This window comes from Mycteria americana, chromosome 6 (assembly GCF_035582795.1).
Source record: "Mycteria americana isolate JAX WOST 10 ecotype Jacksonville Zoo and Gardens chromosome 6, USCA_MyAme_1.0, whole genome shotgun sequence".
Taxonomy (NCBI): domain Eukaryota; kingdom Metazoa; phylum Chordata; class Aves; order Ciconiiformes; family Ciconiidae; genus Mycteria; species Mycteria americana.
This window is the reverse complement of record NC_134370.1, coordinates 37,879,138-37,895,722: the sequence shown is the minus strand read 5'-3', so window position 1 is coordinate 37,895,722 and position 16,585 is coordinate 37,879,138. Positions and strand designations below refer to the sequence as shown.

General features: G+C 45.6%; 1 protein-coding gene across 1 annotated transcript; it reads left to right on the top strand.

Annotated features, from left to right (window-relative positions):
* Nucleotides 1–4,032: 4,032 nt before the first annotated feature.
* TACR2 (tachykinin receptor 2) lies at nucleotides 4,033–13,835 on the top strand. Its single transcript, XM_075504138.1, has 5 exons — nucleotides 4,033–4,493; nucleotides 8,097–8,291; nucleotides 11,497–11,653; nucleotides 11,989–12,185; nucleotides 13,548–13,835. Exons 1-5 carry the CDS (start codon nucleotides 4,048–4,050, stop codon nucleotides 13,738–13,740), a joined length of 1,188 nt encoding a protein of 395 aa, XP_075360253.1. The 5' UTR covers nucleotides 4,033–4,047; the 3' UTR covers nucleotides 13,741–13,835.
* Nucleotides 13,836–16,585: the final 2,750 nt, after the last annotated feature.

Here is a 16,585-nt window from a genome sequence, read left to right as displayed (position 1 = left end):
ATCAGCTCATCACCTCTTACATTTCTGACAATAACACATAATACAACATCCTAGAGCATTCGTCTTCTAAAATATCAACAACTTCAGTTTTCAGGCAAATTTGCAAATATCCGTGACACTTACCAATGGTGTGCAGGCTGGAAATCGCATCACATATCATGTAAGCACTGGAAATTAAGTCTACCGCATGTTCTTCATGTCTCACGGGCATCGTTCACATCCAAACATGTTCCTGTCACTTACGCATTTTCCTTGTTTGTGTATTTAACTAAATTAGTAGTTTTGGTTTGACTTTCCTAATGCCTTACCTTGTTGTTTGTGCTCTGATTTCTGCAAATAAAATTTCAGGGCATAACTGGCTAGATGAGGAAGCTGATTAAAAGGAGCGTCCATTTCCCTGTTGCTTTCACTCTGAACTGAGCCATTACGTCAAAACAGGTTTCTGTTACAAAACCATATGAAAATAATTGAATCATGCTTTTCTTTGTCTGAATCCCAGCCTTTGTCTAGACAAGGAAATGGCAAGATTTCTGGACCCAATTAGTATAGTTTAGCAGCAAATGGTGGTTTAAAGTAAGAGGTTATGAATTGCCCGTGGTGCTGACGGTCCTTCTGGGTTGTGTTCTCTCCACCTCACCCCAATGCAGCACAGAGCTGTAGTTTTCCAAGCGAGAGCTTGGCACCTCTGCCAGCATCGAGGCAGATTGTGCATTACAGCATCTGCTCCCAAGACCATCCGATGGCTCAGGTAGTGGTGGTTTTGTTCACGTTAAGGATCAGTAACTTCCACATTTCCTCCCTCACCTTCAGGGCTACTGGCATTGTTGCAAGTGTGTACAGGGCATGGTGGATCCCATGAACGGTCTTCAAAAGCCATGATCTGCAGAGTGTTTGACCCAGGGCTTTAGGAGATCTGCAGAAAAGGGAAGTAAACCCGCAGCTAGCCCTGCACCGGGGAGTGTCAGGAAGACCCTAAGCTTTTCAGAGCTACCAGCAGCATTTCTGCTGCTTTTTTCTAGCCCAAGCCTGGCTGATGAAGCTGCAGTCCAGCTGCACGTTTCCCCACCCAAGGTGGATGCTCACGGTCCTCACGTCCTGCTCTCAGCACTGTTCCCTGGACAAAGGTCCTTCCTCCCAGAGCTGAGTCCAACGTGCGATACAATTAAAGCCTCTACTGCCCATATTACCTTGTATTATTTTTCCAAAAGACAAAATGCACCTTATTCACCCTTCCAGACCCTCATCTTTTGTTTGCATCTCTCACCCTTTGCTCAGGCCTGGGATCAGTGACTCAGCATGGCAATGTTTGGCCCCGAACAATCCTGCCCGTAATAAAAACAACAGTGAAAACAGCCAAACCCAAAACCCTGCTCTCAGATAGTCCCTTTCCCTGGTATAACTCCAAAATCATTGGAGAGGCGGGTTTTGTCTGTAGTGCCAGGCAAGGGCAACTTTCCTGAGGAATTTGGAGCCTGCCTTTGTAAAAAATCACTCCAGTTGGTAAGTCAAAAGGCCGATAGCACATGCTGCATCGCTGGCTGGGCTCCAGGACGTTAACCTTGTCAATGCAAAACCAGCAAATGAATAAAAGGGGTGGGTGTGTATAAACGAAAGCAAGTCCCTGCTGACTTGTATGATGAAATGTTGACCAAAGGGTGGCTGCTCTCCGATTATCACCTGAGTTACAGATCAGGGACCGGGGCAGATGGTTCAGAAGGCGGCGATGGTGCTTCCTAGGAAACATGGGCACCCTGACCGTCTTCGAAGTCAGCCGAGAGAGGTTTTGGGTTCACCATTGAAAAATCAAAAAGTACAGTCCTTTTCTCTAAGTGTTTGCTTATGCTCTGCTTTCTGTAACAAAGACTAATAAAGCACTTTAGCTCCACTCTCAGCTAAACATATGGAGGTTTTTGCTCATATTCTCCTTTGAATTTGAAGAGATTTGAGCAAGCCAAAGGAAAAAAATCTGAAGAACGCTATTAGCTGTTGAATTCATATTGCAAATCATGAAAAGCCCTCCTGGATGGCATACAGAAAGTGGAAGGTTCATAAGCTGCTTAATGAGGTGTCAGTGGAAGACTTTCAAGAAGAGCCTGGAACAGCTTTGCAATGCACATGAGAAGATACATACAAGTGTGTTTTTGTAGTTTCTGGGTAAGGCAGGGAGTGGGATTACCTGCAGGTAAGTCCATCGTGAAGAGAAGGAGATACTACATGTAGTACTGCAAGTATTAATTTCTAAAAAACAATACTTGGGTAATACCATCTCAGAGAAGACCTGCTTTAAAGACTTGCGGTGGTTAGGTGGTGGGTTAACTGAAGGCTGCCTGCAGAAATTAATGAAGCAAGGAAAGTGTCCAGGCTGAGCTGGTGGAAAGGATCCTGAACCAGTAAATACTGCCCTGTTACAGGGAAGCCTGGCAGCTCCAGCAACTACGGGAGCTGGAAAACCACTGCCATCCCAGTACCACACACACAGGGAGAGTTTTTCCTTTATGTTACTCGTCAGGAGCTTTCTGAATCCTGAAAACAGGTTTTAATATCTGAAAATAGCTTTTAATATCTGAAAACAGGTTTTAATACCTGAAACATGTTTAGCTTCCAGTGGAATAGGCACAAGCTGGTGCCAAGTACTCTTTGAAATCTCAGCCTCAACGTGTTGCTTATATTTATGTCACTTACTGCAAAGCTGAGAGAAAGCAAGAGCACTGTGCTCTGAGCAGAGTCAGGGGTTCCCCTTTCCTATGAGGACCAGATACTCCTTCTTGCACGCGTGAGGCCAATAGTTTTCTGCAGCACACACTGGGAAAGGGGATGCAGCGGTCCAAAGGGGGAATGCCCCTCATTCAGCCCCTCAGCATCGTGGAGCATGGAGGCTGGGAACTGAGGCTCCTCTGGTTGTTTCTATGCTAGAGAGCAGCAGGAGAAGGATTTCTGGAGCCCTGGATGAGACCCTGGGTGCCAGCTTCCCACTGAAGCCTTATCAGAAGTCCCAGTTCAGGTCTGGCCTTCACAAATGCCTCTCTCCTGGCATTATTCGCCGGCGACCCTTCAAGCGCCAACAGAACGTGTTGCTGTAATTTAAATAAATTAAATCATACCAAATCTACTAAATATGGCTGGTCGAGTCATATTATATAGGGCAATCACCATTAAGTAAAATGTATTAAAAACGCAGATAAGCCTCCAAATAGCTGCAGAGAGCAAGACCACCTTGCTAAAATTGCGTTGAGTGTATTTTGTTTCTTTCTTACTATGAGAGCTCGCATGAAGCCAGGGAGGGTCCTGGAAACACAAGGATTGCAGGACTGGTAAACCTGGCAAAGTAGCTACCCTTGCATTCAAGCCTGTAAACCCTGCTATAGCAGCATGTCCATTTCAGAGATTATTTCAAAACAAATGGAGAGGGGGGAAAAAAAGTTACAAGTACCACTTTGCCGCATTCCATTTTATGTCGAATTGGTTGTTTAGTTTTTGTCTGCAAGAGACTCCACCTCCTTTCAAAGTCCCCTTAAACCCTGTAGAGAATTTATCTCAGTACAGCTCCTGCCTCGCACTTAACAGTTACACAGGCAAAGAAAACCAAATGTCCTCAGTCCCACTGCAGAGCATTCAGATACCTGGTGCCTTGAAAAACTGCTGCCCTGAAAAAGAAGGATTTCCACTTGAAGTGTTTTCTGGCTTGATACTTCCATTTATATTTTCTTGGCCCTAAAAATAATCTAAAGGAAGACATCGCCTGTCACCGACCTGGAAAACACCTTCCCCCCCCCTTTTTTTTTTCCTCCCTTTTTTCTTTCTTTTTTAGAGGAAAAAGAAACTCAAGGGGGAGAGTTGTTCTTCAGTTTTTGCTCTTCAAGCATAGGTTAAAATGCCAGGCAAGGAGGAGGCCCTCGGTATCGCTCATCTCCTCCTGGAACTGCATTGCATCACTTGGAAAACAGGACAAGAGGACACGAGACATCTCATCCCGATGTCTTTTTAACGGCACTTAGTCATATGCATGGAGATTCGTAACACCAGCATCTACTGCAAGAAAGTGAGCAGATGCCAGAAGATTTTATTTTACATTTAGCCGAAGAAAAAAACATGAGCACATTTTCCATTTTAAATGCTAGCAACATTTCGCAGGCTGACTCCCTCGAGGACAGCAGTAATTGGACGGCGGTAACCCAGTTTACCCAGCCAGGATGGCAAATCGCTTTGTGGGCTATCACCTATTCCTTCATCGTTATCACATCCATCGTTGGCAACGTCACCATCATCTGGATTATTCTTGCGCACAGGAGAATGAGGACTGCTACCAATTACTTTATTGTTAATTTGGCTCTTTCGGATTTGCTGATGTCTACTTTCAATACCATCTTCAATTTTATTTATGCCAGTCACAACGTCTGGTATTTTGGCGAGGAATTCTGCAGGTTTCAGAACTGGTTCCCCATCACCGCAATGTTTGTGAGCATTTACTCCATGACAGCCGTGGCTGCAGAGAGGTAAGAGGCGAATGGAGAAGATAAGGTCCGAAAAAATAACTGTAAGTTATAAAAAATTATTGCAATACTTTGTGCAATTGCCCCCCACACACACCGTGTCAGGTGCCTTATCAGCAAAGTGGGAGGAGTGCCAGGCAAATAAACTATGGGGTTAGATGCTAGTTATGCCATGAAAGGAAGGCTCTTCTATCTTATCCCTGGTCTGAATCACACCTGAATGTGTAGCGAGTGGAAGTGGCTGGTATTTTATTGTTCCCATGTTACTGATCATAAATTGTTTCCCAGTCCTCCTGCAAACTTCTTTTTTTTAAACCACGAGAAGGACCTCTCATTTGGAGAGAGCTGGAGCAATACGAATATGCTGCAGGATGCTAAAAGTACCAGCATCCACAATCCCACTCGTGAGTCCAGCAAACCACCAGAAATAATGGGAATTGGATCAGAAATGGCAGTCTGCTCCAATAGTTCACAAGAATTACTTATTCCAAGCGGGAGGAAAGTAATTACAGTGATTTTGTTTGACTTCTGAGGTAATTTGGTATTTTCATAGTACTCTCTTACATCTGCCAAGTTTCTTTTACTTGAGCTTAAATTTGTGGATTCTGAATGTGTTTACAGCTCATTGTTAAGTAGCGTGACGCTGTTTTTCTTTTTACTAGAAAGCGGCCAAAAGTCCATGGGAATTTTCTCTCTTAATGGCAATGGCATGTAAAAGAAGTAGAGGAGGTTAAGCTCCCTTTTCTTGGCTTTCTGCCCTCCTTCCCTCCATCCTTCCTGTCTTCCCTCTGTTTCTTCTACTCTCTGCCTGGTGCTGGGAACATCTCTATCTTTTCCATCCTACGTCCCTGCCGCAACCCCATGGCGAAGGTCTTCTCCCGGGCAGCTGGACCCGGCATCCAGAAATACCTGGCGGCCCTTTATCGAGCCCTCCTGTTGACTTTGCAGTTTCCTTCAGGTTTCCTCCATTCCTTACCAAGTGCGTGTATCCAGGAAGGGCCCTTCCAGCTCCCTTGGGAGCGGAGCCAGCGTCCCTCTGGAGCCACCCGAAAAGCATTGCTCCGTGAGTCATTGGGGTCGCTTTCGTAACTCCCGCCCCTGCTCGCAGCTCAGTTCACCCCGGCACACCCAGCCTCAGGAAGCAATCAACAGACAAATCAAACCAGATAAACAAACTAGCAGGAGAAAGAAGGCTTTGCCCCGTGTGCACGTAACGCCCACTGAAACCCACACCGGAGCTGGGGATATGGCCCGGCTTGACGTGCAACTGGCACAGTACAGGGCAGTGGCCCCTGCGGTCGCTGGAAGGATCGCTAACAAGCACAGGGATGAGTGATGTGTTTATCAGCCTGCAGTTGTCCAGATGAAAGCATCTCCCTATTTAGAAGCAATGGCAGCTCAGTTTTAGACTCAAATACTCTTTTGCTGTTACTGGCTTTAAATCAAGGGTTGTTGGTAACTGCTATTTTATACGTGTGGTCTGCCAAAGAATATTATTAAAAAAAAAAAAAAAAAATCCATTTCAGCCTGTCCCCATGTCTCCCTACTCTCGTTCCTTCGGGACTTTTGGTGAAAGCACCTATACAGCCAAAATCTCTTTAGTCACATGGCACGGGTCAGAAAGAAAACTTGGCATCTCACTGCAAACCATATTTAGCTATTCTTTAAGGCTAAGCGGCCTTAAAATAGATCCTGACACTGTCTCCTGGAAACTCGCAGCTTCCATTTATTGTTATGAGAACTTGTGTCCACTTGGGCTCTGTTGTTTAACTTCGATAAAACAATGTCTTTTGAAGTGGTTTATTGTAAGGAAGGAGGCTAAGAATTGCCAGCTCTATAAGTCATCTTTGTCTCCCGTGGAAAAGGCCCTGCTGGTATTGCTCACCATTGGGTTTAGGACCACTCGGTTTCCCCGTTTCAAGCTGCTCTGTGTACCGGAGCAGCTGTTTCCACTGCACACTTCCCACAGCGCTCCAGGCAGAAATGTAATATATCAGATCAAGTTTCACACTCCAGTTAGCAAAGCCTCCTAGGCCCTCTTTGGAAAGTGTGCAAGAGTGTCCAAAATTCAGCTTGTTTTGTCTGTGCCGGACAAGGACCGGAGGAAGGGTGCCGGGAGCGTGATCCCAGCATCCTGGGACACCTCAGGGAGCAGGGCACGGAGAGAGGGCACAGGGAGCACAAGCAGCAGGGGGCAAAGGCAGCCCTGCCACACAGCAAAAGCAGCCAGGAGATCTCGGCAGATTTGGTAAATCTCCCAACTTGCAGGAGCTTGCTTAAAAGCGCAGCTCACCTCGAGGGTGCACCCCTGGCTGAGTGGGAAAGCCTCCACCCAGCAGCCCTGTACACCTTCGGTATCTGCAACACGGGCTGCTGCGTCAGGCTGCTTCGGCAGCACAGCGGGTGGCATCGTTTATACCCCAGGACATTCACCGAGAGCCACAGAGCGTGGATTTGGGCACTTTTGTGTGCAAATATTCTGGAGAATATTTGCCACTTGATTCCTCCCTGAGCAGATTCCAGCATTGTATAATACTGCCTATAACAAGCTAAAGAAAAGCAAGGTGACATGAAAATTTTATAGCTAAATAAGGCTCTGCTGCCGTGCAGCTCTGGCTTACTCCCTGTGCCGTCTGTCCGTGCAGCCGCCCTCTGTCCTGCAGCAGCAGCCGGGCAGAGCTCCCTCCCAACAGCCTGGCCAAGAGACAGCACAGAGTTTGTCAGATTTTAGCTATGAAAACCAGGAGGCAATTGGCATTTTCCACTCTATTTTGCCTTTGTAACAACCGTGACAAAGAGTAGAGAAAGCATGACAAGAAATGCATAATTGATTATGTACTCATTATGATGCCATGCGTTTCTACACAGGGAACTTAAAACCAGAGAGCACTCCGGGCTTGCAAGTAATCTAATATTCAAATGTGCCATGAGGGCTCTGAGCAGGTGTGGGATGAAAGGGTCAGCCTGCCCCTTCCACCACAAGCACAAGTGCTCGAGCATTTACAGGCAGAGGTGGATGGCACATGGGAGTTTTCCACGGCTAAAAATCAGTGGGGAAAAACTCAGGGGGTAAAGGATACTCGAGACCCCAGTCAGCTGCTGTGATAATACAGAGCGTCAGAGGAGATCAACATAATTAGGGGGAAACAGAGTGTTTGGGGGTTTTTTTGGTAGAGGAAGGAGAAAAGGGCATGGTATTGAACAGTGCGTAACTCCAAACTAACACGAACAGTTCACAGCACAAAATTTCAGACCAAACACATAAAGCATTTGAAAAATGAATTTAAAAAAATAAAAAGAGAAAAAAAAGCAAAATTCAAAGTAAGGGGAATACTTGCGAAGACCGTATACAGAAGGCATAGATGACTGCTTCCTCCTCACACCAGAAGCATCCATCCACGTGGGTTTAATATATTCTGCCCTAAGACTTGCAATCATTCTCTTCAGAAAGGATTTAGCTCTTTGTAATTATTTATAGCCTAGAACCTATCAAAATGTCTCTATAAATAAAGCCCACTATACCACCCTGGTGAGTTTTTACACTTGCTATATTTGTTGTATAGTTTACCAACGCAATTGTAAAAGCATTACCTATTTTTCTTGCAGGTACATGGCAATAATTCATCCCTTCAAGCCCAGGCTCTCTGCTGGAAGCACCAGAGTCATCATAGGGATAATCTGGCTGGTGGCATTTGGGCTCGCCTTCCCGCAGTGCTTCTACGCCGAGATCATGATGGACAACGGAACGACGAAATGCATCGTCGTGTGGCCCGATGATGTCGGATCCAAGCACCAGCTCACGTAAGAGAAACGAGAAAACTCCCAATTCGTGCAAAAGTTCACTAGGAAATCCATTTCACCTCCAAACTGTTGGCTACAGAGGCAGTACTGGGAGAGAGGGTGGGGGGAACCACGCAGCAGGGGAATAGTCTGGGGCAGCCCATCTAAGCTCAGTTTAAGCCAGCTGTGGAAAAAGCTGCCAGGTGATCATGGCTCAGGGTAAAGAAGAGTGAGGTGCGCCATCCTCCCCTGCTCTGAAAAGTGGTTATAAGATCTAGAAACCCTAGATACAGGGCTCGGTGGATTTAAGAGAAACCAGCACGAAAAGTCTCTAAACAAGCAATAAATACTGGTTTCAAGATTTTGGATTTTCTCTCTCCATCAGGCAGGAAGAAACCAGGTATCTTTAATGCTGAGAAGCCACATAATTAGCCAAAAATTATGCTGCTCTTTGTGGGTAGGGGGAGGAAAAAGAGGAGCATGTTTCAAGCATTCTAAGGTTTTATAGACTGACTTATCTGGGCACACATCTGCACTCCCAAAAGCTCCTAACTCTCACAGCAATTTCCTCCTGCTTTAAAGCAAGATTGTTCAGACAGATGAAACAAGCCATACCCCACGTTTAGGGGATCTGCTGTGATTAATCATTATTCAAAGCACGTGACACACAGAGCAGTTTGAGAAATTTATCAAACAAAACATATTTATATGAAGTCGTAATGGAAGAACTGCTGAAAAGGAACAAATTGATTAACAAAATGGAAACAATTTTTCAAACCAAAACCAAGTGCTAAACTCCCCACGTCCATTCTTCGCTGTGAACGCTTTTGCCCAGCTACGTGCACCAGGGACATTTTTCCCTTCTCGGTCTTCATCTCTGCCAGACAGCTGGATGCCTCCTGTGGTTAGTTATTACCAAACTAACTGGTTTCCACACTAAATATGTGCCAAGTTCCAGGAGCTTCATGTAAGTTTGGCTGAGCTGCAGCATATTCAGCCACTGGCGGTCAGTTGTCCCCAGTCTCCAGAGTCACAGAAGAGCAAGAGTAAAATCAGGCTCAGATCGTGCTGGGTGATGTTCCTCCCGGGGCTCCTTGGCTGGTAGCCCTTGGCACATGCTGGGGAACACAGTATGCCAGCCTCCTGTCGATTGAGAAGGAAGGATAGTAGATAATCACTTATATATAAGTCACTGATGACTATTTCGTTCGGATGAAAAGCGTGAGGTTTATTTCTCCCGCATCTACTGTTCGGGAAGAATTGAAACAAGTGTTTCCCAGCATGCCAATGAAATCTCTGCGGGCTGGAAAGGTTGGTCCTGAATGCAGCAAATAACAGGGCAGGTTCCTTCTGGGATCCCCAGCTGAAGAGCAGCAGCTCCCGAACACAATAAATCACGTCATTCACTACCTCGCTCTGCCTGAACAGCCTAAGATTTGCAGGTTTCAGTAGCTCTCCTAGAAAGGAAGTCGGAAGCGGCGCTCCCCAGGAATCATCTTGAGTGATGGATCTGTCAGGACAAACTCCTACAATACAGACCAGGGAGAAAAAGCCACGTGCAGCCATTCATGTGCTAGTCCAAATACTGAGAAAAAGAAATACTAAGAAACCCAAAGAAAAAAAACCAAAGAAATTGAGAAACAGGTTCTTCTCTTGACCCTTCTTAGTCGATTAAAACCAGCTTTCAAGATTCCTAGACTTCAGAACAAAGGAAAATCCTTTTCTGCAGGAAACATTTTTATAATTATGACAGAAACAAGTTCAAAAAAACCCCAAACAATGCCCTACTGTGACTGCCAGTGCCTCAGAAATCTTGGATATGAAGGAACTAAATTTGTAGAAGTTTAACCAAAATAAAGAACCTTAACCACAGACGATCTTTTTCTGGTGACAGGTTAATTTTGCATCAAAGTAGCAAATCTAAAAGACTAAAAAGTTTCTTTTTGCCACACGCTGAAGCTTGGGCTCCCATCCTCTCCTCCTCCTCCTCCTCCTAGAATAGGAACTCTAATAGGGCTTTGCATTTCCGCTGCGCTCCACACACAGTATTAGACCTTCAAAAGAAGTACCACTCTGAGGAGACTTGGGAAGGGTGGAAAACAGGCAGCGATAAACTTGCCACACTCCGCAAATGCAACGTTTTTCTATACGCAGCCGCCGTTCTGGTATTTGCCACCGCCCCAAGGAGCAAACACCACCGAGCACCCCAACACCAATTTCAGCAGCGCTCTGCAAAGCAGTTGACCCCGCTTGCTAATGTGGCGAGTAACTCCAGAGCGTTGTCATACTGAGAAAGACCATTTGCACCCAGCCTTTTGCGGTCATTGCCAGCAGCATGTGCCAGAGCCCTCCTGCCTAATCCTAGTTTTTACACTGTTTATGTTAATTTGACAGCTGCTCTAACCGAGTGAGCAGGTTGTTCCCTCCCCATAAATAGTGGTTGCTTAAAATAATCAAACCCCAGCATGAGGGGACCAGCAGAAGCTTGTGGGGTAACACAGAAAGCTAGGAAGGGCCGAGCTAAAATACAGCCAAAGGAGATGCCAGCACTTTCAGCTAGAGCAGTAACCGAGTAGCCTGGTGGTGATATATAATTGTGCGTGCACTCACAAATAAAAACAGCCAGCGACACAAATACAGCAACGACTGCCACTCACTTTCCGCATGCTATAAGCAGGCAATATTCCTTCCTTGCTATTTGCAGCATCTTCCCTGCCAAGTTTGTGCACCCTGTTAGCAGCCAGCTACATTTTGAAGTCCCTGATCCAGGTTTTTTCGTTGTTGCTGAACTAAGCTGTTGACACTATTGCATTCATCAAGTTACTCTGCAGTTTTTGACGTATTCCTTTTCCGTATCTGCGATTTAAAGGTTCGTATTTTTACAGCCACAAGTCTTAGACGTCTGTCTTTCCTGACTGCAGTGGGATAGCAAAGTTCAGGGCAGGTGCCCATGGACTGTAACCCTCCGATAAAAGATAAATGATATTACTCCGTCTTGAAAGAGCAGTGAATCCAGTCCACGGACTAATCATCACAACACAAGAGAGACGAACTTTTGCTATTTATACAAGTCCCTGTAATGATGTTTGTAGGCAAAATTTCTGCTTCTTTATGCTTTGGGGTTGAAGTTAATGGGAGCCAGTCATACATGTTCAAAAGACAATTTCTGAAAAAGCCCCTCAAGAGACATACTGACTATGAAAATGTGCTTGTTCTTCTTTTTCAGGTACCACATTGCAGTGATCGTGTTGATTTATTTACTGCCTTTAATGGTCATGTTTGTTGCATACAGCATTATAGGAATTACTCTGTGGAGCAGTGCGGTTCCAGGCAACCACCTTAACAGAGTCTGCTACGAACACCAAGTTAATGCCAAAAAAAAGGTCAGAAGTGAAACTTAAAAATAATTACCCTCAGCACACCAGCCCTGCTGGCTCCAATTCCAAAATGGAGCTTGCATTTGATACAAAATCTAGTGGGACTGGGCATGAAACGTTGACAAAATATTTTGGGCCGGGGGTAAAGGACATCACCCAGCAAGTATGAAAATAATGGTGACCTCCATGCACCAGCCAGCCTCCAAGGAGGAAAGGCTCACGTTGGTAGGCAGTGGGCCAGTTCCCAGCAGTCCTTAGAGAGTACAGCCCAGTGTCCAGTGAATCTGCACATCGCAGGATAAACCAGGCCCAGGAATAACCCACTGGTTTTGTTTTTCTAGTTTGTGAAGACCATGGTGGTAGTTGTGATCATTTTTGCTGTCTGCTGGCTGCCCTATCACATGTACTTCATCCTGGGGAGCTTCAAGGAAGACATCTACCAGCAGAAGTACATTCAGCAGGTTTATCTCGCAATCTTTCTCCTTGCCATGAGTTCAACGATGTACAACCCCATCATATACTGCTGTCTTAACCAAAGGTGAGTAGCGTGCACGTGTGTGCGCAGAGAAAATGAAAATCTCAATCTGAAAAAGCATGAATCTCTGGAGGTGGGAACAACTGTGATTTTCAACTGCAGTCCATAGGCTGGGTAGACAAGTTAATTTCTACTCTGCTAACAACGTGAGATTAGCCACACTGTGCGAGTGAGATTTTTAACTCAACCGTTAAGATTTTCTGCCTCCGAATAAAGCACAGGCAGCAGGTGCATGATCAGCGCAGCCACATCTGCATCAGTGTCCACACGCAGACTACCTTATTTCCAAGGAAGGAGGGAGGACTCTGTAATCCCTGCAGTGCATCTGCTGACCTAACGCCAGGCTGGCTTAACCACCCGCTCCTCCTGTGTCACCACCCCCCAGCACAGCCCTGAGCCCCCCATGCAGGCGCAGGGCTCATGGGGAGTAGGAGCAGCCCATGGGCGAGTAGGAGCAGCCCATGGGCGACCCGCCAAGACTGCCGTCCGGGCACACAGCCATGAGCAAGCAGCTGGGAGAGCACAACCTCGTCGTGCCAAGAGATGTCTCTCTTGCTCTGCGCTGAGAACGGGCTGCTCTCGGGACGCTGGTGCAGTGGGACGCTGGCGCGGCGGGACGCTGGGCTTGGGGAGCTGCTCTGGCTGCCCTGTGGGGTGGGTCTCCATGCCAATTCCTGCCTGCTCATCCCACTGCCAGACCTCTCCCTAACCCACATCTCTTTTCACCCCAGCTGCACGCGCAGTGAGCTTTAAGGGTAAGAAATGGTTATCGGCACACCTCCTCCAGCACCTCCAGTGCAGTTTCACTGGGACTCCACCAGCAAAATGCCCAACTCCAGAGCCATGCTAGGAGGCTCACTCCTTCAGAGCATGTCAAACAGCATCCTGCCTGCAAGCTCGCAAAAGAAGGCAGTTTTGCAGCCCATTCAGACAATCTGCATTTAACGTAAAACACCCAAACATATCCTCCTCCTCTCTCAGAAAGCAGACAGCTTCCTCATTTAATTATTCATGGTTTTTAAAAAAGTTTCCAGTGGGTAAAAACACGTATTTTCCTCAGATGCTCTGCTTCTCACAAATGCTGTTATCAGCATGGTCAGCACCATCTACTGAGCACGTTGAACATCCTGCCATTTGACCGATCTTACATATTTACTTAAAATATAAGGAAATCTGATCATAAACTCTTATTGCTCTTCCCTTCATGGTTTTATATGTTTAGCTCTTCACCTTGCTCCTTTGATTTCAATAGAAACTTTTTATTTCCATGGTCATTCAGAGGTAGAACTAAGTCATGCATTTGTTCTTTCTCTGTGCAGTCAAAAAGATCATTTCACCATTTAATTTCTTTTCTTACATTTACAGGTTTCGTTCTGGCTTCAAATTAGCCTTCCGGTGGTGTCCGTGTGTAAAAGCAACTGAGAAAGACAAACTTAAGCTTACGTCCCCATCTCTTTACCAGATGACCCACAGGAAGTCAAGGACAAGTTTCAACACAGAAACCCAACTGAATGAGAAAGAGAAGACATCATTTACCCTCGCTCAGCTAACGCTTTGATTTTCTACTCCCGGTTCTGGCTCTATCCTAATACACCATTTCAAGGCAGCAAATTTGTAGAAGCCTGAAGCAGGCCTTTTTATCTAGAGCAACCCTTTCCTATGGGACTTTTTCAGATGCCATCAGCATTGAAAGCAGTCTGCTGATAATACTTACATCCATTTGGGTCCAAATATCACCCAGCTATGGATGCAAGTTCAGCCCTCCCTGACACCAACAACCACAATACAGAACAGAGGGATTTTGCCCATGAAGTCAAAAAAGCAGCGAAGCAGACCTGAGGCAGCGCCAATCAGTAGAATATCAATTATTCTCTTCCAGATAGCGATCTCCTGCTTTCTGTTCCACCAAGACACTTACCTCTGGAAAAGAGATAATGGAACAGAAAGGCTGGAGCACATCTGGCCCAGTTTGGATGGACCCTCGGGGCTGCATGAGCAGCTAAGTCCCATGGCTCAGCGGCCCCAAGGCAGACGAGACTGTGGAGCAAAGTTTGTTTATGACAAAGGCAAATATTAACACATTCAGACTGAAAAGCCTGCCCTGAAAATTTTCTGAAATCTGGGATTTTCATGCCTGCAATTTCACCAGCACCATCTCTCATCAGTTAAAAGCGAGAAACAGTTCCTTAAGATGCTGTCATTGCATGGATTTGTATAACCTTGTACCAAAATACAGTATCATTTTTCCTATTAAACTGTGCCCAAGTGATTCCTCCAACTTCACATAGTCAACTGTGGTGCCTAATTTGGAGAGCAAGGCTCTCTGAAGAGCCAGTAGCCAGGTGTGGGATGCTCCCTGGCTTGGTCAGGGCTCACAGATCCAGTCTGAATCCACCTCCTTTACCTCCTCTTAGTCCTAACCGCAGTCCGACCCATCGCTATCTTTTCCCAGATAGTCCCTTCATCTTCCCTTTCCAGACTTACCCCATTTTTATCATCACTGTTCTTCTCTTCCCAGATGTGAAAATAAAGGCTGAAATATGTCATTTTCAAAGCCTGAGGCATTATGTGCAGGCATGCAAAACAGGAGAAGCTGAAATATAATTATATATAAAGTAATACAGCATTTAATACTGGTGCGATAAGTAGCACCTCACAATATCTTCACCTTTCATGACAGGTTTGTATATATCAGAGCCATACCTTAGCATACCAAAAGCTCCTACAATGTCGACAAGATCCAGTTATTTAAAATACTCCTCTTTGCTCTGTGAAAGCAAAACTACAAAGTGTTGCCAGGCTTGACTTCTGCAGTAAATACAGAGAAAAGATTCATGGCTTGAACTGAAAGAGTACTCGGGGATATGATTTTCCCAAGTCTATTTCAATACAGGAACCAGCAAACACATCTTCCTTCTCCACTTAATCTTATTCACCTCCCTGGCTGCTGTGGGGAGCAATTATGTTATACAGAGGCCCAACAAACTTGTATCGCTAATGGGACAACAGAGCAGAGAGCTGTATGCCCTTCTTAAAAAGTTCATTATCCTAAATCATTCCAGCAGGTAGTTTCTAGTCTAGATGTTATCTGTCCAGCCCCCTTAACCGGCCAGCCTTCTCTTCCTGAGACTGCACCACTGGGGTGCGTGCAGGGCAGAGGGAGAGCGGTAAGAGGCATTTACAGACAGCCACCACCAAGTCTTTCTTCTGAAGGGATTCAAAACAATTTGGGAGGGACGGTCTGCAAGGCACCCATCTCTGGGATCAGACTGGAGGTTGCAAAGACTCTTGCTCTGAGGAACTGAAGGACACCTACACACAGAGTTCATTATTTCATATACATAAGCTGTACCTCTCCCATGCCTAGCCGATGTGATTGTAAGGCCTTTAAACCCTGCAGCTTTCTAATGCGGATGTTTTTAGACCAAACAGGCCTATCTTGAGCATCCCATCTTCCCCTCCATCGTCCATCACACCTTAACAGCCAGCCAGAGCCTGTTCCAGATGCCCAGGTGTCACACACGTGCTGGCACTGTCTCCCCTGTGCAGTCCCTGACAGGCACCGATATTTTCTGACATCTCATGGGATCTCTCTCTTGTTCGGGTGCAGAAAGCAGAGGATGATTTCTTCAGGTTGCAAGTGAAACTCCCCGTGCCCTGAAGGACTCACACTGCAGATCCTGAGATGTTTCTCTGCTAGAAACAGCAACAGCTAAGAAAGCAGAGACACTGAGCCTCCTTAGATACTGGAAGAAAAGGCATGCCCAGGCAGACTACATTATCTCCTGTGATATATGAGGTAACAGGAACACAATGCTCCATCGTAAATATACGCAATTCTTCATATAAATATAGACGTGATTAAATACCACGCAGCAGTAAAACACCTCCAGGTCAGCAATAAATCCCTCCTCTGCACAGTTACTCGTGCTCTAAGCAGCAATGGAGTCCCTGCAGTCAGTAAAGAAAAACATCTGAAGAATCTCATTTTTATGGCAAAGGAACGAACAAAAAGCACAGAACGGGGTTCAGAAGTTCAGAAACACTTTATTTTGCCTTCTGCTATTTTCTTAAGAAAACAAAACAAAACAAAGTCTGCTTGTTTTAAAACCCATTCAAAAGGCTTCTGAGAGAACCCCAGAGGAATAAGGAGTGGATGACATTACAACAGTGGTATGCAAATGGTCTTTTCCCCAGGAAATATAAGATTTTTGTGTTCATATTGCAGTAATTACAGCTTAACAATTAAGAGGACTATGATTTTATTCACCAAGCCTAAAAGCTTTAAGTAAGACATCTCAGTCATTGCTTGGATAACATTGGAGACATTTCTTCGGACAGTTATAGCTTGTGATTCACTTGGAACAGTTTCCTAGGGGTAAGAAGTAAGTCTGGAAATGGAA